At 39.2% G+C, this 24,911-nt stretch overlaps 1 protein-coding gene and 1 long non-coding RNA gene across 7 annotated transcripts in view; one reads left to right on the top strand and one right to left on the bottom strand.

Moving 5' to 3' along the window:
- LOC120312278 overlaps positions 1-18,707 on the bottom strand; it is a 76,339-nt gene extending 57,632 nt beyond the window's left edge. For 2 of the 5 annotated variants that reach the window (XR_005557838.1, XR_005557836.1), the window contains exons 1-2: positions 15,718-16,033; positions 1,902-2,108 (exon numbers count right to left, since the gene is read on the bottom strand). This is a non-coding gene — a long non-coding RNA (uncharacterized LOC120312278). Of the gene's footprint in view, positions 1-1,901; positions 2,109-15,717; positions 16,042-16,929 lie in introns of those variants that run through there. The other 3 variants (XR_005557840.1, XR_005557839.1, XR_005557837.1) reach the window with 3 other exon arrangements.
- Positions 16,229-24,911, top strand: part of COBLL1 (cordon-bleu WH2 repeat protein like 1) — a 120,706-nt gene continuing 112,023 nt past the window's right edge. For both annotated transcript variants that reach the window (XM_039352790.1, XM_039352791.1), the window contains exon 1: positions 16,229-16,758. In XM_039352790.1, the coding sequence (XP_039208724.1) occupies positions 16,712-16,758 (47 nt within the window). In that variant the 5' untranslated portion in view covers positions 16,229-16,711. The remainder of the gene's footprint in view (positions 16,759-24,911) is intronic.

The raw sequence follows: 24,911 nt of genomic DNA, 5'->3' as shown, positions 1-24,911 counted from the left end.
CCTTGGAGGTCTTCTAGTCCAACCCCCTGCTCAGGCAGGAAACCCTATACCATTTCAGACAAATGGCCGTCCAGTCTCTTTTTAAAAACTTCCAGTGTTGGAGTGCCCACAGCTTCTGGAGGCAAGTTGTTCCACTGCTTAATTGTTCTAACTGTCAGGAAGTTTCTCCTTAGTTCTAGGTTGCTTCTCTCCTTGATTAGTTTCCATCTGTTGCTTCTTGTCCTGCCTTCAGGCACTTTGGAGAATAGCTTGACTCCCTCTTCTTTGTGACAGCCCGAGATATTGGAACACTGATATCATGTCCCCCTCATCCTTCTCTTCTTTAAACTAGACATACCCAATTCCAGCAACCGTTCCTTATATGCTTTAGCCTCCAGTCCTCTAATCATCTTTGTTGCTCTTCTCTGTACTCTTTCTATAGTCTCAACAATAAAATAATAAAAATTGTATTGTTTTTATTGGCTTGTTGTTCTCTGACAGTAAACTTCCTTGAGCCTTGAGTGGAACCAGGCAATCTATAAATAATTGTATAAATAAATAAATAAAACCACCACACTGGATTTCTTTAAGAGCCTAGGTTTCTGTTGGAAGATGTTTATTGCCTAAAGCAATAAACATGTCAAAATGGCCTCTGTTAAACAAGATTTTTCTTCAACACAAATATCTTCCTCAAGACTGTTTCTTTACTTGTAGATAGTGTGCCTGGATCTACTTTAGATACTTCTGATAGTTCTGTACTCAGAGCTAATCTTAGTGTAAAATGTCCAATGCATTATGTATGGACAGTCTGTACCTATGGTTTGAATTCATGTATCATCCTATGCTATAATGTATATAGGTATTGTATGAGATGTCTGCTACTGTGGTTTAAAAACCATGTTTTATTACTTGATGTAGTGTGCAAAATGAGGGCACGGTGGCTTATTAAAAAAAACTTTGGCTGGTGCAATTTGTGACTCTTATTTTATGCTGCGTGTACAAGATTGCAAAACCTCATAAGGAAGCAGGATTTCTGACTCGCAATGCGGATAATATATACACCCACTTTGGTATTCAACTCGCCCACCCCAAGGCAAGCTGTGCTCATAAAAGGAAACTTCAGTATGGAATATTTTAGCTGTTGAGGCTAGACAGTGATATTTCAGACTCTTGCACGAGCATCTTCTGGTGTCCTCTTGAGCAGTGAGGACATGTAGGCATGCATGAAATGCTGCAAATAATTCTACTTCGCTATAAATAAACATAAAATTGGAGAGCGAGGGGGATGAAGACACTTTTGGAATGTTGAGAGCCTGTGGTATGCCACACTCCCCAAATCAGCATGTCACACTTGTTATCAAACACTCCTTTAGCAACAGGTGAATTAGCACTCTGCCAGCCGATGAACTTTAGCCTGCCAAAGGTATGCTTTCAACTGTATTACAGGCATTGCTTTGCAGCCCGGCAACTTACTCCTTCCTTTTTTTAATTAAAAAGATCTTTTTTTTAAAAAAAAAAAATCAGGGATCCTGGTGGGCACCATGGAGGGTATATAGGATACATTGATCCTGGGGATTCCGATGTTTATTCCTGAGATAGAGATGTTGGTTTTTGAGATCAAAGTTCCTGGAATGAAGGTTTTGCTACCACCTCAGTACTGGAACGGTCACTTGGACATCTGTATGGCCCATCCAAGAAAGATGGGGAATGTTTAAAAATTTCTCCTGACTCGGTACCTTTCAAAGTGCCTGCTCTACTGTCAACTTACTTGTGGTTCTGTTTTGATCCTCTGGCAGAGATCCTAGTCTGCCTTGGATCTTAATTTGGGAAAGATTAATCTTTTCCCAGCAAAGTATTACAACTGAGCATATTATTTCTAGACGTTTTATTCTACCAAAATAAAGAACAGTTTGATGACTCACCGTTACTCTCTTCCTATGGGCATCTATCTAGCCTCCTCTCTGCAAATCTTCTAATTAGCTTCCCAGTTTGGAATTTCTGACCCTCCAGATGTTGCTTAGTTGCAGAATCCAGCATGCTTCATCATTAGCCATGCTTGCTGGGGCTGTTGGGAATTGTAATTCTCCAGGATCTGAAAGGCCACAAGCTTCTCACTCAAAGATGGAAGACTAAAATAAAACGTAGACAGGCAAATGATCTCTTGGGTGGAATTTACTTTTCCATCTTGATGATTTGAATTTGTTCTGTTTGCTTACTCTTACTCTGTATCATTTTCTAAGTTTATTTACTTATTTATTTAAATTATTCCGGGCAGCTTATAACTAAAAAGCAACTTATTAAAAGAATATACTAGAGACCAGTGGAGCAAAATACAAAAACAAACTGAATCAAAAAGAAAGCTTCACAATCATCCTCTACTTAAATTCTTGTATTTGGGATTAAGACTATATATATTTTTTATACAAAGCCAATGGTTGAGTTCACATATTGTATACACATGAACATAGAACAAATGACCCAATGTGATTTATGTGATTTTGGCTTTGCTTTTTGCATAAATTTGTACTTTATGGCTGAATCCAGCCAACTGTGGCCTATTCATCTATGTTCTAACCAGTCCTATATATGATAGCTGACAGTATCAACATGAAATATTGTAAAAAAGGTCTTTATAACACTATCAATGCTACCTGTTTTTATTTATCTGGAAACTCAAGATACAAAAAAGCAAATGTAGATTTGCAAATATTATTCCTCACTTTCTGAAGTCAGCACTTCGCTCTCTAGCATACACACATGCCCACATCTAATCACCTATTAGCTGGCCAGGTGTTTAAATTCCAAAAGATTTATAGCAGGAAATTCACATTGCATGACACCTTCTCAATATGGAATGACTCAAAAATGCTTTTATAATTTCTGACAAGATTTGGCTAGTCCCACCTTGTTACTTTTCTCATGTCTCTTGGTATTTTTCCATCTGAGCACAATATCTCTTGTTTTGAGAATCATGTCATGTTTTGAGAACAGTTCCTTGTCAAATCTTCTTAGAAGCACTCATGCAGGAATCTTTCATATGTTGCGTAAACTAAAATCTCTAAAACAAATTCTCCTGCCTCTGCCCGTTCCATCTTGCATAGATGTCCATTCATAGCTTTGTAGAACTACATGGCATACAGAATATGTGTTATTCACCACCAGATAATTACATATTAGTAAATACAGCGCATGGGGAAAAATATGCTGGTACTGCTTCCCTTTCCTACTGTGGAAAGGTGAGATACAGTTTAGGTAAAATTAGCTAATGTTGTGTAATGGTTTTCGATAAACTTCAACATGGGTTGAATTCTACTAGTTCCACATACTGTCTTTTAAACTATTCAATCTCCAATATTTCATAAATGCATGTTGTAAAAAGCAAGGAAAAGAGAAGCAAAAGGAATGAATCAGCCATTTGTTAATTCTTGCATGTATAATCCAGCACATAGTAGGAGTGGCATAGTGCTACATTCCACCTACCGAACACACGCAGAGAGAGAAAGAGAGAGAGAGAGAGAGAGAGAGAGAGAGAGAGAGAGAGAGAGAGAGAGAGAGAGAGAGATATGACTTTATTCTCTTAAGGTTAACATTAATTGCTGGAGTCTTGGCAACTGCTCAACAACAAACAAATAAACAAACCACTGATGACTCACTTATTAAAACCGAGCCGTAATAAATGTCAGAGTATAGTTCCTAAAAATTTTCTTTTACGAATCTCATCTATATTACTTGAGGAACCTACTAAGCTTTTATCTTTCTAGATGTTTAATTATTATTGCATATCTTTTCTAACTGCTCTGAGCATACATCCATTTTAGGATTACACTTTATCATCAGTCGAGAAAACACATAGAAATGGTTTCATTTTGCAAAGTATTACTCACAGATGCTTGATGGCAGACTATGAGAGAGTGCATCAACACTTCTAGTTAAATTATATTCCTGGTAACATTTTAAATAATTATATGGCAATAGCCATGTAATCACTAATTAATAATACATAGAATGCTTTCTATAGCCTGCTTCAATTCGTTGGACCAAATGTGTTTGTGATAGAAAACAAATCCCTGGGTTTTGCATGATACTAAACCTTGATGCAACTAATTTGATTGTACTTAACACACTGAATGTATTCACTTACTATGGTTTTATAAATTATAGTTTATGGCAGGGGTGGATAGGTTATGAAATCTAGCCCGCATTTCATCATCAAAGTCTATTTGTAGTTTTTTTTCTCTCCCATCAGAGGAGACTTCTCTGCCATTAGTTTGACTGAGGCAGCAGGTTTTGGGTGGCATGAAAGAGTAGCTTGACTAGTTAATTTATTATCCTATCATTATATTCCCCCATCTCCAAGCTAGACATTCTGACTTTGATGCATAGATTTAAGCCTGCTTATCCCTTTCCAAACCATAATAACTTCCAGACACCAGGGCAAGGCCTTCAGAGCATCATGCTCTGTCTGCATTGGAGATGTCAAACTGAGTATCAGCAGAATGTTAAGGATACCTGCCTATGTTGGCAGATGACCTCTTGTGTAAAGGTTACACAAGAAAATATTGAACAATATGACACCCCACAATGGAGGGCCATATGACTTGATCTTCCCCCAACATAGTGCCTTTGACCCAATCCTTGCGGGTAATCCAGAAAGATTCCATGATCAATAATACTGAAGGGCAGGAAAAGATTAAGTAGAATCATAAGGGTGGTGCTTCCCTGTTATAGGTCATGCATAACAAAGATCAATGTGAATTCAGTTCATTTTTAATCTCTCTGTAGTTTTGTATTGTTCCCATGGACAGCTGAAGCTTAGACTGATGTGTTATATGAGGTTATTTACAAATCCACACAAGAATTGTCTCAGTTTGGCAACATTCTTATCTGGCATGGAAAGACCGCATTTATCAATTAGGTACAATGAAGATGACTTCTAACCTACAGCTCTCAGACAGATCTGCAAAAAATATGTAACCATGCCAAGCAAATCCTAGTAAGAAATCTTGTTCATATGGTAAATATTAACTCAGCAATGCTGTATCTGTGGGATACACAACATTTTTTGGGCCAAAGGCCTTTCAACTGTATATCAAGGGCCATATTCCCAAAAGAATGCAAGAACAAAAGTGAATTCTTTTTTCCCGTCATGTATATGCATACATTCGAACTAGACTGTGATGTTTCTCTGTGTCATATATGTATGTGTATGTGGGGATATGCACAGTGGTATTCTTTTGAGAGCTGAATGCAATGAAATTTCATGTTAATTGTTAATAAAATCCAACAATCAAAATATTGACTACCTGATGCTGAGATGAGGTGTGAGAGTATGGGGAAATGTTAAAATAAAAACAAACAAGATCTGAGGAAGGGATTCCTGTTATTGGAACTGAGCGAAACTCTAAAGATCCAGCAGCTATCCAAGTAGGGTGAATGTTCTAAAAAATTTTGGAACTTCTCAGCCAAAACTCAGAAGAGCAGGAAATAACAGGACTAGTTTGATCAAGAATTTGCTGCTTTACTTTATTAGAGCCCCTACTGATGAAGCTAAAGCTTAAATGTTATACTGGAAACATAATACGACAGTCTTTTGAAAAGACCCTCATATTGGTAAAAAAAAAAAATTGAAGGCAATAGAAGATGCAAAAGATGATCAGACTTTTTTACCAATGTCCCTAGCACAGGTTTATGAAAACACAAAAGAACAGTGACAATTATACAATCTGGTTGAATTGTTCTCCATCAGATCATAAAGAGTCTGAAGCAACTGAATAAAGTAAACAAGAACCAAATAAGCCAATTTTAGATGTGGCATGGAACCAAGACCCTGTGACATATTTAACAATCCTTGATTGAAGCCAACCATGGCTTATCCTGATGTGTAAGCCTAACTTGCTGGGGTGATGAGTATGGGTAGAATATTTGGGTTTTCTACAGATGTTTCCCTCCACTACAAGAGTTGGCTGCTTAGAGGCATCAAAATGCCTCGTAAAATGATATCGTACCATGGGGAGAGTGTGGGGTAGAAACAGCCAGGAAAACTGTCTGAGAAAGAAACACAGAAGCAGCTCTACTGTATCATCACTTCCACTACCTGCCTGAAAATTAATCAATTTTATCCTACCTCTGAAAAATATTAGATTTTTAAAAAATTGTCATTGACCCCCATTTTCCAATTTTAATTTTAAAAAATTTCCTTAAGAGATATTTAACTGACATCAGCTGCTCTTCCATAGTTATGGTGGATGGAAAAGAGGAAACCACAGTCTCAGACATTGGGTCAACTTTGGTCCAGATTCCAAGATTTTCCTCTACTGAAGAAGATCATTTTTGTATTCTGTTGTTAGGCAACATCAAGCAACATGCTGCACTGATACATGAGTATCATCAAGTCAGGAAAGGAAAATGTTGAACCCCTAAGTAAATCCATAAAATAGCTTTTGACCAGAGCAGCTGATTGGCTTGAGATTCCAATCAAAGTTATTGAGGTGGAAATATGCTTTATTCCTCCTGAAGAATTTCTTGCCATGAACAGATCTGTTGTGGACACAAGGCTGCATGTTCTCAATACTGTTTTCGTCACTAAAATATACTTCAGGGAGAATGCCTGTGCTCACAGAGAGGAAAACACTGCTAATGCATTCATTAAATAACCGAAGGGCAGGATTGGCATGGATTATGGTTTCACAGCTGTTATTTGTTGCATTAAGATTATTTGCTTTAATCCTCATTTCTGGTTTCAGCAGCCAATTTTCTAAAATGGCTGCCCCTGTCAAAAAAAAAAAAAAATCCCTTTGGAGGAGAAAAGGCCTTTGACCCTAATGTTGAACATTGATTTGTTATGTAACCAATTCTTGTGAAATCAGTTGGCAGTTAAATTAATCCACTTGTTTGTTTAATGGATATTCTCTGTTTCCTCAAAAAAGTTCAAGAGAAAATACATAATCTTACAGCTATGTCTTACTAACCCTGCATCACCTTGCGAGAGCTTCCTAAGGTGAGAGTTTTTAAGTCTGGATTCTACCAGCCCTAATACAACAATTTAAACTATTTTATTGTGGTAATGATTACAATGAGAAAACCAAAGGCACTTGGCATCTTCTCCTAAAATTGTTGTCACAGCTCTATACTCTCTGCCTGCCAAAAGCTATTCTAAAAATATTTTCTTATATTTTTAACAACTTGCAAGACAAAGCTGGAAATGAAATAAATGCTTTGATTGGGAATTGCCAGATCAACAAGCTTTGATTAGAGGATTGATGAAATCACTAACAATGGGTATAAAACCTTAAACATATTGATAAGTAAAATATCTTCTGATAATTTCAGGGACAATGGGACCTGCAGCATTCCCTCTCTTCTGGATCTTGTGGAATGAGGGAGAGGTGATCCCTCAGATAACCCAATCCCATGCCACGTAGAGCTTTAAAGGTTAAAACTAGTCCTTTGAATTGGACCCAGAAACAGACTGGTAACTAATGCAGCTCGCAGAGTAGAGGTGTAACATGGGTTCTTCTAGAAACAAATTCATATGCTGCATTCTGCACCAGCTGTAGCTTTCAGATACTCTTTTAGGCCAGCACCATGTAGACCATAATTTAAATAAATGGAAATTACTTCTGTATAAACGTGAAGAATTGCTTAGTTCAGAGAGCAATGTCTGGGGGCAAAAGTTGCAGTTGTCTGTCTGTCTGTCTCCTCTATCTATCTATCTATCTATCTATCTATCTATCTATCTATCTATCTATCTATCTATCTATCTATCTATCTAAAGGCTCATATTATTTTTGTGTGTATTACCTATCTCAAAATGGCAAGAAATCATGTCACCAATTTTTAATATTTATGGTAGGTTGGGCCATATAAATGCTTTCCATAAGTAAATAAATACCAAGGACTGCAAAAGAGGATATTGAAATTGTGAAATAGCCCTGGGCATTTATTGGTCAGCAAAACTAGGAGCCTTATGGTAAAGCTCAAGTAAGTGAATCATCATATATTCTTGGTATACTAATTTTGATCTGGAGGATGACAAGTCAGGCAGGCAGCCTGAAAGCTCTGTGGTCAGTTGGAAGAAGACTGACTTCTCAGATATAGCATCCATAACTGTCTCCAACCTGGTATCCCCAAGGCTCTCAGAATTATATATACAGTCCATGTTTTTTAAAATTCCAGAGTAGGGATGTTCATGTCATGTCCCCCCAGTACAGGGTTTTACATGACTTCTATTTCTCTATTTTTACACAGGGTATATCCTGTGTTGTTGGAGATGACACTATAGAATACTGTGAACAACCAAGAAAACAAACCAGTGGAATATTAACAAATCGACTTCAAAGTTCTTACTTGAGTCACAGAAGACCAGGTTTAAATTATCCTATCTTGGACACATTATGCAAAGACTTAGCTCTCTGGAGAAGGTTCTAATGCTGGGAAAGGTGGAAAGAAAGAGGACGACCAGCAGCAACACGGATGGACTCAGTTACAGAAATTAAGAGTGTATATTTGGAAGATGCGAAAGACCAAGTTATATTTCCTCCATGACAGTCTGTCCCTATTTATGAGATCACTAAAGGTTCACAACAATTTGACATCGCAATATCAATCAGTCAAACAGTCAATCAATCTCCAATGTGATATTTTTCAGACACATTGACCACCAGTGGACACTGCATGATTGTTTCATCGTTATTGGAAATTGTCAGGTGCAAGTAACCAGATTTTATTTTATGCGGTTCAAACTCTGTACTGGGCACTGAACTCTCAAATGGTTGAGAATTCTCAATAGATCTGAACAACAGTAAGAAATGCATATTGCTGCTAATAGCATCTTGTATGCTTACTAGTGAACAATGCAGTAATAATTGTCTGTATTACTGCATATTATATAATAATGGATACAAAATTAAATGTAATAGTGAGAAGAATAATGTCCAGATTAGCAACAGGAGTTGTTGCCTCAAGTCTAAGCAGGTGGAAGGACCTAAATTCTCTTTTCTTGGCTTGGGTATATCTTCAGGGAATCCCAGGACTAAACTGGAAAATTGGAAACATCCCAAAAGGAGGCAATACAAAGTACCTCTGACCTGTTGCCAAGAAAGGTCCATCAGTTGACTTTGACATAAAATATTCCAATAGAGTAGAACGCGGGTGTCAAACTTAATCACATCATGTGATGTATCATGACATACCATGACGTTTTTTGCCTTTGCGGAGCCGGGGTGGGCTATTACATCTTTAAGTAGGAATAAGTATTATTGCTCACTCTTATTTGAGGTTTCAAGAATTAGGTCTCTTAATTGCCCCTTTTCTGCTAATTTCTATTGTGATGGGAATACACTGTCTAATATAATCCTATTCCAAAGTATAATTCCTATTTCACTAGTTCAATAAAACTCTTCTCAGATAAATGCAGTGGTGGGATTCAGCCAGTTCGCACCACTTTGGTAGAACCGGTAGCTAATTTTTTGTTGTCCAGGCCCAGAATGGACTTCCAGAAGTGGCATCCACACAGAGAACTGGTTGTTCACATATTTGAATCCCACCACTGGGTAAATGTCTATAAGACTACATCCTTTTTATAGATTTTCCTGTCATATATACTGTGTGTGTGTGTGTGCACGAGCACGTGCACACATAAAACACTGCTTATGAAAAGGAAAGGATTAATCAGTAATGAAAAGCAAATTATGTCATTTTTTTTAAAGAAATATTAGATGCAATCTTTAGATAATGAAGCAATTTGCAATCTTTCATGCATGGATCTTACTTCTGAGTAGGAAAATATAATCCTGTAATATGACTTGCAAACAGGAAGGTTTTAATGAACATAACAAGCAAACCTTGCTGAAAAATAAGTGGAAGTAAGAATTCATTGTGCTCATATCATGCAATAGTTCAAAACTGAAGAAACAACACGGGACCATTGAGCAATATGACAACCAGCCACTGGGAATCAGCCAAATGTGTGTATGAATCAAACCTGATGCATAAATGCTTGTGACAGTCCAGAGAATTTAGAAAATGACAGCCAGCATGGCCAATAGATAATGTGAACTAAAGCACAACATCTAGAGCAAGGATGCGGAACTATGGCCCTTTTATGACTTGTGGACCTCAACTCCCAGAATTCCTGAGTCAACCATGCTGGGAGTTGAAGGCCACAAGTCATAAAAGGGCCACGATTCCCCATCCCTAATCTAGAGAAATACAGTCCCTTTCTCGCCACCCTCCCTGACATGAATGTAGGAGAAAGTTACTCCTCTGAACAACACTGAGGAAGCCAATTAATTACTAGAGCAACCGTGTTTTGAGAAATAATTTCTAGATGGTAGAAACTCTTCCTAGAATAAGGCTTATCATATGACTAGGACTTATGTGATTATAATCAGATAAGAAGTACAAAACTGTTTGTAATTTTAGTCTTTGACTAATAGAATTGGGCATTGTGTAACCTTTTAGGCAGTTTTTTTCTGTCAAGCATTTTAAGGAATAAAGGGGAAGCCATGCAAATATTTCTAATTTGGATTTCAATTTGTGGCTCGCTGTAACTTTGTTTCTAGAACTGAAATTTTCATAAAGGTGTATGTTTAAAAATACTGGTAGAAGACAGCAGCAGCGTACATTTGATTTTTCTACATAGTTATTTTTTGAAGCAGATTCAGAACACAAAAATAAGCAATTACTCATGTAGTTGATTATTTATGAGCATTAGCTGATTTATAAATGCTTTTCAAAAGAGCTGTGTATCCTGATCACAGTGTCATACTAATTTCCTCAAGGACATATGAGTTTGATGGTAAGTCCCATGGCAAGATGATTTGCACAGCACTTCAAAAGTTCTAAAATTTGATTCCGTACAATGTCTATTTAACTTTCTAAAAGCCAAAATGCACATAGGCAACTGTCCTTGTGGACTTTTGGTTCAGTTGCTCTTTAGAATACCAACTAGCTACCCACTGACTAAACAGGATTAACTACATGATAGCAATTTGAAATGGACTTTTGGTGTGGCTTGCTAATTTCCACCACCCATTCTTTTGCAAATCATTTGAGTACAAGACATGAAGTAATAAGCAGAGATGCATCATCATCATGAAATATTTTGGCGCCAAATTAAATGGCTACAGTACACTGGGTGAATGACTAAAATAAAAAAGGTGTGCCATTAAAACTATTGGCTCATGACAATACTTTCTGTGGCATGTTGTTGCATCTACATATTCATCAGAGTGACATTATACCGGGAGGCAAATGAAAAAAAAATGAATCTCTTTGGAATAGGAGTATCCTAGAAGAGTGCATTATTTTTATTTCTTTCTTCACTGTATGAGATATCAAACTAATAATGCTAGCTCTCTGTACTTTACTACTGGATAAAGGCACCTATATCTTCCTTTTAATTAGCTGTATGACTTCTAGTGCAAATTTAATAAGGAAAACATCCTTTTTTTCATAAACCACACTCACTTTGAACAGTGCTACTCAAATATCTGTAATATTGTTTTAAAGACATATGAAATATTGCTAATATTGTAGTTAAAGAAACCATGATAGTTTATTATATATTGTCCATAACACAAAAACCCAACTTGTTTGCCTGAAGTATATCAGCTATTCACAAAAATAAAATATAGTTAGCTTTCTAAAGAAAGTTGAAAACCTGAATGGAATCTCTGCATTTTATCCTTTTATGCCTGAAACTAATAAATGATTCAGCAGATGGCATCAAATCCAGTTCTGAACCAGCCTGAAACATTACAGCTGGCAGTCAGATGCAAACCATTTGTATGCACACATAAGTGAGACAAAGAGTTTCTGTTCTGCTAAAATCTGCTGATTTACTACTGTGATAGAGATCATAGGATAAAAGTATCATAACGTCATAACAGATTGATTAGCATTGTCCTTCAAATCATTTCTTTCAAATTAAAATTGGGACAAAGAAAAGATACACAATACAATGCAAAAGCATTTTAAATCAGTACCGCCTTAATTTCCTAAAAGGACATCTGGTCCTTTTAATCCTGCATTAACAGTGTTTTTCAAATTTGCCAACTTTAAGGTGTGTGGACTTCAACTCCCAGAATTCCTCAGCATTGTGTCATATTTAGATGAAATAAGATTAGGATGTAATGCAGAGTTTTTCAAAGTTAGCTTTCAGGGTGACTGAGAATTTCTTGGGAAAGTGACTTTGACTTTTTATAGTTAAAAGGTGGCTCTGTTCTCTACTTCTTGCCCATCTTTCAGTCTCTTTGCATGTCCTATGGACGGCTCTGCTTCCTGATCTGTAAAAGTTCCACAAAAGAAATTATGATAATTTCTCTTGAGATTTCTGCAACAGATTGTACAACAAAAGATAGTATATTCATAAAATATGTTCTTTAGCCATTTCATCACTAACATGAACAAGAATCACATACACATGAAATTTTCATTAAAAAGTTCTTCCCTCTGGGACAAAAAAAAGTGATTTTTCCAATTAAACCAAAGGACATTGGTTTAAGTAATCACAGTAAGTCTGGGCTTGCTATTTAATTCTGCTCTGAAAAACAGAGGAATCCAAATAAGCAACTTTAATATATTTTTCTTCAATATAAAGTAGTTTCAGTACAGCTATTGGTCACCATATAGCTAATTTTCATTCCCACTCATCCCATTTGTTATTTCCAGGACTGTTTAATCTAACACAGCTGTGGAAACCCCCTCCCTCTTTTTATGCTACCAGGGAACAAAATTCCAATATAAATTCCGACTTTGTTTTCATCTTGATCTAGGCACTGGGTCTGCACAACCGAATGTGCCCAGCAATAATTTGCTTTACTGAAATGTTGTATTGCTGCCCGGGAGTCACTTTCGGTGTGATGGACAGCCTTATATATTTGATTAATAAATAAGTAAACTTGAGATCAGACTGTAACCTTCCAGCAAGAAAACAGAAAACAGGGAACACCTATATTGAATAATGTATGCATTTATTGATTGATTTATAGGGCTGCCCATTTCACCTAGCTGCCTCTGAGGGGCTTATAACAGTTAAAACAGTAATTTAATAAAAAGGTTAAAAACCAATATAGAAACATATAAAACATCAGAAACCACTTAAAACCCAAGAATAACCATGGGCAGTGACCAAAATCCATCCTTTCATCAAGCGCCTTTACAAAGCCAGTGTAAAAACTCCCCACTGTTGGTGGACCGGCTGATCAAGGACAGAACCTGAGAACGAAATGTGAAACTACACCAGAGAGATGCCAAACCTCAAAGCCATTCCCAAAACATCCGAAACGAAGGCTATTGGACACTGATGGACTGGTCAAGGGGGGAGGGCTGAGAAAAGGGGGGAAAACTAAACCTTTAGGCAGGAATACTCAGATCCGGCTTTGCTTTTGCAGTAACCACTTAACTTTAGTAAAAGAACTTTTCACTTCAAACAATAGAGTTGAGAGTCTTTCTTTCCTAAATGTCTGAGTTGAGACAAGCCTGACACTAAGCGTGGTCATACAGCCATGTCTTTAGGGACTTTAGGAGGTATAACGGCACAGTGGTTAGAATGCAGTATTGCAGGCTGACTCTGCCCACTGGCAGGAGTTCGATTCTGACGGGGCTCAAGGTTGACTCAACCTTCCATCCTTCCGAGATCAGTAAAATGTGGACCCAGATTGTTAGGGACAATATGCTGACTCTGTAAAATGCTTAAAGAGTGCTGTAAAGCACTATGAAGAGGTACATACATCTAAGTGCTATTGCTATTCCTACCTTCCTAAAGGCCGGTAGAGACAATCTAAAATTGGGGCGGGGGGGGGGGAGATTGATGTCTTAGCTGGGAACTTCAGAAAAAAAAACAATTTATAGAGGGAAAACTTAATAATGCAGGGCTTTCCTTGTGTTGATTTATCCTGCATAATGGAAAATTCCACTCCATGCACGTCTGTTACCAAAGAACAAGCTAAAATACCAACAAGCGTAATAAAAATAATTATTTGCCAGTTTCCTTTTATTACGTAATTTATACTATAAATATAATTTGAACAAAGACTTATTTATTCTAAAAGTAATGACTGAACTTTCAATATGAGATTAGGTTGAGTTTTAATTTTTTTTAAAGGAGTTATGCAATATCCAGACAATTAGCCATTTTGTCTTATATTGTACTCGTCTCATTTAATCATACTTCAGCTGACTAAATGCAAAGCTGATCTAACATCATTTTTAGCCCTGTTCATTCATTTAATAAAAATGCAACTTTACGATAGAATGTTACTTGTGTAAAACTAAGTTAAATGTGATTAAGTTATAATTAAAAAAATGAGTTGTAAGATGCACCAATTGCTTTTGACAAATTTACTATCTGTAAACCTGATTCAGAAATTCTTGGGACTGACCTGTGCCATTCTGCACAGGCAGGGCTTCTGTACATTTTAATATTTTCAGCTTTTTAAAATTTGCGTATGCAAGTTGTCAACTTATGACCACAACTGAGCCCAAAATTTATGTTGCTAAATGAGAAATTTGTTAAGTGAATTTTGCCCCATTTTACAAGTTTTCTTGACACATTTATTAAATGAATCACTGCAGTTGTTAAATTGGTTGTTAAGTGAATCTGGCCTCCCTATTGGCTTTGCTATCAGAAGGTTGCAAGAGGATCACATGACTCTGGGACACTGCAACTGTCATGTGAGTCAGTTGTCAAACATTCGAATGTAAATCATGGGACCATGGGGAGGCTACAACGATCATAAGTGTGAAAAATGGTTAAAAGTCACTTTTCTCCCTGCTGTTTTAACTTCAAATGGCCACTAAATGAACTGTTGTAAGTCGAGGACTATCTGTACTCAAGCCACTACCTTATGATATTTTGGCATTGCTAATGCTGGTTAACAGATCCTGTTGTGCTTTTATATAAGTAGTCCAGTGAAGTCAGCAGGACTACTTCTTGACAGCTGTTTCCCATTGCTGAGATGAAGTGTTCTTTATCCATCTTTCACTTGCCAGAAAACAGGAAACCTGCAATCTCGATCTCTATTCTGCCTCTCTTGACTGCAGTTCTTGTCAGGGCAGTGAGGAAAATGGGAGACAATACTTCATAGACTTTGAACTCTCTAAGGGTCAGAATAAGTTCCCAAACACTACTTTAGCATAAGTACAGATAATGACGGCTTAAGCCTGTCTCGAGGGATGGGGATGAGCTGACAGCTATGTCAAGAGGCCATGAGAAAAAAAAAATATGTTGCTAGGGTATGTTTGTATCATGATTAGGAGTAACAAGGGAAAGGCCCTAAATCTTTAAGAGGCTTAAGAGATTCCCCCTCTCCCCCAATGGTATTTACTGTGCCTATTCGGAATACAACCATCAGTTCTCCCTCCCCTTTTTTTTGGGGGGGGGGGGGAAATGGCTTCAAATCAATGTTGACTCCTGGCAACTCTCTGGACAAGTCCGGGCAATTTTCTTGGCAAGATTTTCTAAAAGTGACTCGCCGTTGCTTTCCTAGAGCCGAGAGAAAGTGCATTTGCTTTTCTAGAGACTGTCTGTTCAGAGGCATCTACATTTTTTTTTTCTAATTCCGAAAAACTAAAATCGCGCAAGATAGAAAGACCAAGTTTATAGACATCCAAAATTGGCTTTGGGCGTTGAAGGGAGAAGAGGAAAACCCTCTTTCCGGCTTTCCTTCTCTCAGACCAAACTACCAAATCGAGCGAACCGGGTACTGTCGAGATTGGCAGGAAAAACAAACCCACTTGCAGAGGGGGCGTCCTCGCAGCGGAAAGCGCGCCGTGGCACCTTCACCCCGGTATGTCTTGAAGGCGACAACCCACTGCCGGGGAGGCCAAGCCGCTTCTTCCCAGACAGCCGAGGGAAAGAACAAGAGGTAAAGGCGGACGTCTGCGCACGGAGGCGGATTTGGAAAGGGCCGTGCGAAACGTTAACAGGATTAATCTCTTCCGACGCCCGAAGCGATCCGCGCTTCTTCCCCCCCCCCCACCTGTAAGGCTCTCCTCAGTCCGGCTGTTTCTCTCTCGCGCCCTCCCTTCCCCCCCCCCCCCCGTCCCCGGCAGCGGGAACGGGCAGCTGCAGCCTCTCACGGAAAAAAAATAGCTGCTCCAGCGCTTCGCCGGGCGAAAGGCAGCTCGAGGAAGGCGGGCAGATCGCAGAAAGGGAAACTGGGAAGAAGCCAGGGAGTCTTTACTCTCCCGCCCCCCCCACCCTCCCCCGAAGCTTTGGAAGAAGAGGCGGTGGAGCGCTCCACCGGGAGCGCTGCTCTCGCTCTGCAGGAAAGCGCGGTTTCCCTCTGGCGTTTGCAGCCGGGATTATTTTTCTTTTTTCTTTTTCCCCTCTCCCCGCCTCCTTTCCCGGCGAAGTTTTCCAAGGTGTGGTTTCAAAAGCGGCGTCCCATCCCTTCGGCTCCCGCTGAGCTCCGCGAAGGAGGAGAAGCGCCTCAGCTGGGCAACCGGTGTTAAGAAGCGCCTCGCAACTTTGAGAAGGGGGAGGGGGGAGGAGAAGAAGGGAGAATGTGGAGTGTTTTTTCAGAGACGCCGAAGCGGCGAGAAACCAGCAGCAGCAGCACCACCACCACCACCACCCAAGTCTAAGCTTTCGACCGCCGCCAGCAGCTCCAGACAGGTGAGCTGAGACCCAAGCGGTTTCCTTCGCGCCCTGCAGGGGAGTAGGCGTAGTTTGCATTCCGCCCTCCGCCGGACTTCGACCTGGAGCGTATAGTCGTCTTAAAGAGGAATGGACGGTCAGACCTGCTCGGCCTCGAGCGACGTGGCTCTTTCCAGGTAAGCACCCGCTCTCCTTCCTGCTTTTCCAAAAGGAAGTTTTTGTCGCCGAGAGGCGAAAGGCGAGCCCGGTTTAGCAGATCCGCGAAGTTCAACGGGGGTTAAGTGGCTTTCCTGTTCCTCCACCTCTTACTGCCCCCCCTCCTTTAAAAAAACAAAAATAAAACTTACCTGGCTAAAAGATCAGTGCTTCACCTAGGGCAGATTTGGGGATGATGGACCTGTGGGAGACGGTGACCAGCCGCCCTTGGGAGGGCCAGGAGCCGTCTCCTCTGCCTTGGCGGTGGTTTGACTGGGAATGGCAAGTCTGGCTGAACTTTAGAGGAGAGCGTCTCATAATAAAGACGCTGAGTTTCTGGATAAACATGCGTACAGTTGTATTGTGCACCTTGCTTGAAAAGCACAAAATACGAAGACCCGAAACTTGGTTGCAAATTCAGCTGGATTACTTGCTCCTTATTCCTTAGGTAGGGTTCAGTTTTCTGTGAGAGGTGGAAACTGGGAAGGAATTATTGTGAATGCCCTGAAATCTGCCCGTGTTGCCATTCTCCTTTTTTTTTGGGGGGGGGGGGGGAATGATTATTAAAAGATTGAGGGAAGAAAAAAAGCTCAGTTTGAAAGCAAAGATAAGTTAGCAACCCTTGGCAGAGAGGAATGTGAGTATGGTATGCTGTGCTGGTGGAATAGTAATTCACCTTACAAAGTGTTCCTATTATCTTGGGTAAAACAATTACACCTTAGCTCTGGAAAGGACAAGTCAGTCAAACTTGATAAAAAAAAAGCTTATTGTTGGATTTCTAAGTGTTGAAAGATAGTGCCTTCCTTGTGCACGTTGAAAACAAACTTGAATAGTTGTATGGATTTAATGTCATATTTTACAAGGACTGAGAAATCTCTCATGCAGTCTCTGAACAAGAAAATGTATTTGCATGTTAATGGAGCAAACAGGTGTGCTAATTATAACCATAAACTATTTTTGGCTTACTGTACAGATAATTTAGTGCAAAGAAGTGCATAAGAGTATTAGATTTCTGTGTTTATCTTCCTTGGTTGGTTTTGGGGAGAGCTATGGAAAGCTAAAACAAATGCTGTGTAACAAGGAAGCATGAAACGTTCTTTTTGGTTCATTGGAGAATTTAAATCCAAACATTATTTCAAAGTTGATAAGTTTCATGCAAATTCCATCTAAACTATTTCACATGCCCTTAAATCTTGAGGGGGGAGGATAATAGAGGACATCTAGGAGTAGGATAGTGGAAGAAAATATTTTAGAATAATATTGTAATGCAACTGTTATAATTTAGCAATAATTTAAGTAAAAGAATGTAATATATATTTTGTGTATAGTACATATAAATTGTTACTTCTTTGCATGAAGGCAAATATTATTTTCATTGCATTTTCCCATTTGGCTGAGTTTTTCAGTACTCCGACATAACTGTTCTTTTTTATTGGGGATATATGCGGGTCAGTTTTAGTCTCCCATCAGTTAAGAAGACAAGAACTGCAAAGCAAGTGGTTGTGCAAATATCATAAGTATTTGTGGAATGTGTGTGTGATGCTACTATTGTGAATTTCTTGTTAAGAACACCTATCAAATTTTAATATTATGAAAGTCTAACTTATTTAGAGGGCGAGTGCTTGCTTGTTGCACTAAAGTACAAATGCCATAAGCAAAATACCTGCTTACTCAGAGGTATATTCCTGCTTAAATAGCAGTGCAGAAAATTTGAATTGCATATCTGACAGAAGTACAGAAACCTTATAGGAACCGCTCTGAGGATCCACATTAGCTGCTTCTGCTTCCAAGTGTTGCTTTTGAAACTTACTGGAACGTATTAGGGATTTCTGCAGTGAGAAGCTAGAACAGGGGTGTCAAACTCAATTTCATTGAGGGCCGTATCAGCATTGCGGTTGTCCATGGGGGGGCAGGTAGGTGTGGCCAGGGTGTGCATGGTCTACTGGGTGGGCATGGCTGGAGTGGGTGTGGCTTACTGAGTGGGCATGGCCAGCTCTACATCGTTCGCGTCAAGGGGGCCTGTGGGGGCCTGGGCAGGAGTGGGACAGATCTGAGGGTCTCTGGCAGACGGGGGTGAGACCAGGGCAAGCACCAAGGCATGGCCCACTGGAAGAGCCTGCCAAAACCCCTCCCCTGGAGCCCATCAAGCCGGATATGTGAAGTAGGCGAGGGCCATTTGCTGGCCACTTCCAGGCGATGGTGCATTTCTTCATTCCTCACAAAGGGTGACAACTCCCCAGCATGCACCCAGGGGACGGGGCCAATGGGGCAGGGGCTGGTTCCTTGCTGTTTCCAGACGGCCTTGTGGAGCTAAGACTGAATGCGTTTCAGCATAGATGGCCACCACAAAATTGTACATTGGCTCCCGGCCGGCCTGGACCGGGACCAAAGTAGTGGGGGCCATTCCCTCACTGTTTCCAGGATGGCTTCGTGGGCCACATGAAATCACGTCGCGGGCCGCATCTGACCCTCGGGCCTTGTGTTTGACATGTCTGAGCTAGAAGGATGGAATCACACCTTTCTGGTGGGCTTTTGAATCATTGGAAAGCAGTGGGAACTTTTGCTTCTTCTAAGTACTTCCAAATCCAATAAGAAATTGATGACCTTTCCTTAAGTTTTTTTTATGCAGGGACAAGTGCTGAAAAAGCTTTCAAAGAAATTCTAATTTCTTCACAAACAGTGAGTGTATGTATGTTGGGGGGGGGATTTGTTTCTGTTGTGTAGGATTGGGATATAAGTGATTGACTCTGGATTTTGAGGGTGGAGAGATGTCGCAGAAACTGAAATGCAGTTGGGACAGACTGGGGAAACCCTATGTTTTCTCTCTCTTTTACATTCTCAGAGATACAGTGTAAGGAGTTAACAGTTGCTTGTTTGTGTACACAAAATAAAGAACAGGTAGTTCAGCACATGACAGCTTGTCAACCTGAAAAATATTCTGAAACAAATAGGTGTTATTTCTGGTGCACATACTTCTGAGCCTGAGATCTCGAGAGGGTGGTTGATCCAAGTAGTTTCCCCTCTACATACATAGTACATTGTATATTATACTCTACAAAGTGGCTTAAACAATGAAGGCAAGTGTGAGAGAGTACTTGTTTGTTTTGCAAATAATCTTACTGATCTTTTGTATGGTGCTTATGTGTAGTGTTAGTAGTAGTAGCACAAAGAATATATTTGCAAACTTTCCTGTAGATTATGATATGAATTTATTTTTTTAAGCATCAGGCCAGAACCTGTTCATATTAATAAGTAGGAAATCTGTTGGACACTAAACCTATATTAAAGGTCTCATTGTGTAGAACTCTTTGTAGGTGACTGAACTATTGAAAAATTGCAGGAAAATATTAGTAATGTATGTAAGACAGAAAAAAGCTAAAATGAAGCAGGGAAATGAATCAGCTTCTTGTTTATTGCCTATGCTTTATTACAAACTAATGCAGGGGTGTCAAACTCGCCGCATCACTTGACATGTCATGACATATCGTGATTTTTTTTTGCCCCCTTGCTGGAGCTAGGATGGGTACGGCTTCCGTATGATGCATCCAGCCCGTGGACTGGCAGTTTGATACCCCTGAACTAATGGAAAAGGGAAAATTATATTCTAAATGCTGCCTGTTTTTTTTAACAATGATTACATCCAATATGATATTAATATAGAAAGCATGCTATATGGTTTCAGGATCAGAGCCAATGTGTATATTTGAATGACCTGAAGGTGTGTTAACATTGTTCAAGGAAACTAAAGCTACAGTGTGGGAAAGGCAATCTGGCCGTCTAAGTACTTGGAAAATAGACCACCTGTGAACCATATGTAAAACCATGCTGATCGCCATAGAAGAAAGTATGAATTAGGCCTATATAAATCATTTGGTAGGATTTCAAACATTGGAGAGTTGTGGGCGTGGTTTGGAACATCTGTTTCATTGACCAGGTCTGGTGGAGTGCTCAGAGCCCTCTAAAATAACTTGCCTAGCTTTAGTACAAATACTAGGACTGCATAGTACTGGATTCTGTTCCAAACAAAGTACTGAAGAGAATACAAGACTTAGTACAATACAAAATATAATACTTACTCACAACTCTTTAAAGTAAATATTTCGTGAATCCAGGAAAAAAGTGCCACTGCTTTAAAAAGGACCAAGTAGATGCTGTAGGTGTTGATTCCCTTCATTCTTTTCAGACAAAACGTTGAAAAAGAAATATTCAGTTTAGTATTGCTCCACTTTACTGCTATTTGTTTGTTGCTGTCATAGCTACTATAATGACTTGTGCATATAGAAAAGAGAGACCCATTGACCTGTCAGATCAAATGAATCAGCATTATCTTTTAAAGTCATAAATTAAGCAATATATGTGTTTCCCAAAAATTGTGTCTGTCTACTCATATTAACCCTAGGTTATTCTAAATTGCTGTCCACTTTGTTTTTCAAAAAATATTTTGGTTATAATTATTTAACTAGTAAATTTGTTCCCTTGTAATGGTTTACTGTAGCACAAGATCCCCTTGCCTCTGTCGCTGAAGTAGGTTATTGGAAAAATTGTGTAATCACAAAAAGAGACAGCCATTTCTTCTGAATGGATGTCTAAAAACATAGTAAGGTCCCATCTATATTTTGATGCAGAGATTGGTTTTAAACTGATGACAGTTTAAATGATAAGCAAATTCTTTGTTTTCCAATTATCTTTTGTAGTTTTGCATAGAATACAGTCCTGAGATATTCTAAGCAGATCCTTTGCTCTCAATTGTATCCTTGAATTATTTTAAAAATAAATTACAATTATATTTAAATGCAGTGATGGTGATTGTAAGCATCTATTCTAATGGAGCTATAATTAGCAATTACAGAGACCACAGGATTTCAATAAACTACTCCTTTTCTGGCCACCCTATTGTCGTGCAGAGTGAATCCTAATGCTTAACAGTGTCATTGCCTGGTATGAATCTTTAGTATCGGTTACAGAGAGCTGGTCCAGCGAAAGAAAGTCGGTATATGGCAGGTGTAGGCAATCTTGGCTCTTTTATGACTCGTGGATGTCAACTCCCAGAATTCCTGAGGCAGCATGGCTGGTTCAGGAATTCTGGGAGTTGAAGTCCACGAGTCACAAAGGTTGCCTACCCCTGGTATATAGTAAAGTTATGTTACCTAATTAAACGAGCATCAGCTATTGCAGTGTTTCTCAACCTTTCTAATGCCGCGACCCCATAATACAGTTCCCCATGTTGTGGTGACCCCCAACCACTTATACATCACCCAGTGCCAGGAGCGTGGCCAAAGAAAAGGGGGAAAAAATGTCGGATAGCCTTGTTTGGCGACCCCCGTGAAATGGTCGTTCGACCCCAAATGGGGTCCCGACCCACAGGTTGAGAACCACTGAGCTATTGGATGGTTTAAAAAGTTTTAAAGATAAATTATTGGATACTGTTGAGAAAAGAGAAATATAGTATTGGTACTCTAATAGCAACAGTGCAATTTCTGTCTAGTTTACAGATAGTCCTTAGCTTATGATCACAGCTGAGCCCAAAATTTCCATCACTAAGCAAGACAGTTCTCAAGTGAATTTTGCTCCATTTTACAACCTTTCTTGCCACAATTAAGAGAATCATTGCAGTGTTAAAGTTAGCAACACTGTTGTTAAATGAATCTGGCTTCCCCCATTGACTTTGCTTGTCAGAAGGTCGCAAAATGTCATCGCATGACTCTGCAACCGTAAATAATACATGCCAGTTGCCAAGTGTCCAAATTTTGATCACGTGACCATGGGGATGCTGCAATAGTTGTAAGTATGAAAAACAGTTATAAGTCACTTTTTTCAGTGCTGTTATAACTTTGAATGGTCACTAAATGAATGGTTGTAAATTGAGGACTACCTGTATGGGTCTATTGGTGAGGATGTGATTGCATGTTTGCTAACAATTCATACATCCCCTCACCATGATGCAGTATTAAATTTATATTCCAACATTTCATCATTTAAAAATAAAAACACATTGCTGAAATCATAAACAGTAGCTTCTAATTATAACCTGTTAGTTTAAAAAAGGTTAGGATTGGAGGCCAAAGCTCCAAGGATAGAAAATTGGTAATGTTTGAGTGAACTTTTGTTTTTGCCTTAATCTGTCACTGCATCAATACAATATGAAAAATAATTTAGACCTTCCCCAAGCTTTGCAGAAGTATTCAGACTACTGCCAGAATGCACAAATTACATGGAAATAAACCATGGTGACTTGGAATTATAGTTGCGTTTGTTCTAATAATGTGAGTGTTCCCCAAACAGGAGGCAAGACTGAATAAATTAAAAAAACATCACTGCTGGAAGATATGAGCCTGATGCAAACTGCTTTACAGTAATCTTAAATACCTAACCAAATAGAATGAAATGCCCAAATGTACAGTATCTAAGGTTTTTTTTTAAAATTAACTTAAATAATTGCTATCTTTAACCATATGGTACAGGTGAAGCCAGTTAAAAAGTTAGAACAGTTTTCAAATTTCCTTGAGTTGGGATTTGCCTACGGGCTTCTTACCATATAGATGTACCTTATAAAAATGTTTTCAAGTATTTTTTCATTCAACATTCAGATGTGGCTCAGAGGCTTTTCTCTGCCTGACCATGAGAGGCATTTTAATTGTGAAAATGTCAGAATAGAACTCTTGAATCAAAATCCTTAGTAAGTTATGAAGCTTATAGGTTGACTTTATTGATCCTTACCCCAACCAGCTTAGAAGCTTGCATGTGAGAAAAAAGAACAATGTTCTTAGAAATTTTGTGAAGCGAAGCGAGATAAAGTTGTAGTAGTTGAAGTATTTATAGAAAGGAATGCAGGAACACACAGAATACAGTGGCTTAAGCAGACTTAACTTGCCTGGTAAGCAAATCCCTTCTTTAATTAATCATGTACAGTACTAGGAATTTTGTCTTCAAACAGCTATGGAACTATTGAGGAAAAGCTAAAAGGGGCTGAGGAATATAGGAATGCAAACTAAAAACATGTGCCTTAACTGAAAACACTGTAAGATCATGGCATAATCTGAACTGACAAAAAATTAGTTTTCAAGGTTTGCATATAAATTTAAAATTAACTTACTTTGGGTGTTTTAAACAATTATTTCCTGACTCCTTAAAAATTATTATCCATGGTTGGTTGTTAAAATTGAGAACAAAATATACATGATGTATGTATTTCTTAGAACAATGTGGGTTTTTTTCTAGAGATCTAATTATTCTAAAAGTGTCATTTCAGAATCCAGGTGTGCTGCATTTATTGCTCAGTATTGTAAGCCCCTGACAGCATGGTAAGTGTGGAAGAATGGTTCTGATAGTGTCTGCCAAGCTACTCCTAGACCAGTGGTGGCGAACCTATGGCACAGGTGCCAGAGGCGGCACTCAGAGCCCTCTCTGTGGGCACGTGCGCCGTTGCCCCAGTCCTAGGCCTTCAGCTGAGTTTTATAAAACCTTTTTGCTTTAGGCTTCTGCTGCCGTGTGGAAAAAAAAAAAGGTTCAATCAATCAGTCAATTTCAACTTCTCGCAGGAAAAAAAAAGATTTTGCAAAGTTGGAATTGATTGATTGAACTTTTTAGTCCCACCCAGTTTGCCGTTACCACCGCAGCCACGCCCAGCCAATGGGCCACACCCACCCGGCACCCGATGATGCATAAGTGGGTATTGGGTTGCAGTTTGGGCACTTGGTCTCTAAAAGGTTCGCCATCACTGTCCTAGACTAATTCCAGGATTTGGGAGCATTGTGTTTCAGTAATTTTACTGCTTTCTTCTGGTTAGTTTCAGTCATAGAATAATAGGATTGGAAGGGACCTCGGAGGTCTTCTAGTCCAACCCCCTGCTCAAGGCAGGAGCCTTACACATCCCAGGCAAATGGTTGCCCAGTCTATTTTTTAAAACCTCTAGTGATGGCATACTCACACAGTCCCAGGAGGCAAGCTATTCCATCGATTTATTGCTCTCACTGTCTGAACATTTCTCCTTACTTCTGGGTTGTATCTCTCTTTGATAAGCTTCCACCCGTTACTTCTTGTCCTGCCCTCTGGTGCCCTAGACAATACGTCAATCCTCTCTTCTCTGTGATAGCCCCTCAAGTACTGGAAGGCAACTATCATGTCCCCCCAATCC

The sequence above is a fragment of the Crotalus tigris genome, unplaced genomic scaffold (assembly GCF_016545835.1).
Source record: "Crotalus tigris isolate CLP2741 ecotype Arizona unplaced genomic scaffold, ASM1654583v1 scf7180000018477.2129921, whole genome shotgun sequence".
Taxonomy (NCBI): Eukaryota; Metazoa; Chordata; class Lepidosauria; order Squamata; family Viperidae; genus Crotalus; species Crotalus tigris.
The sequence above is the reverse complement of the archived record's forward strand: the minus strand, read 5'-3'. Positions and strand labels throughout refer to the sequence as shown.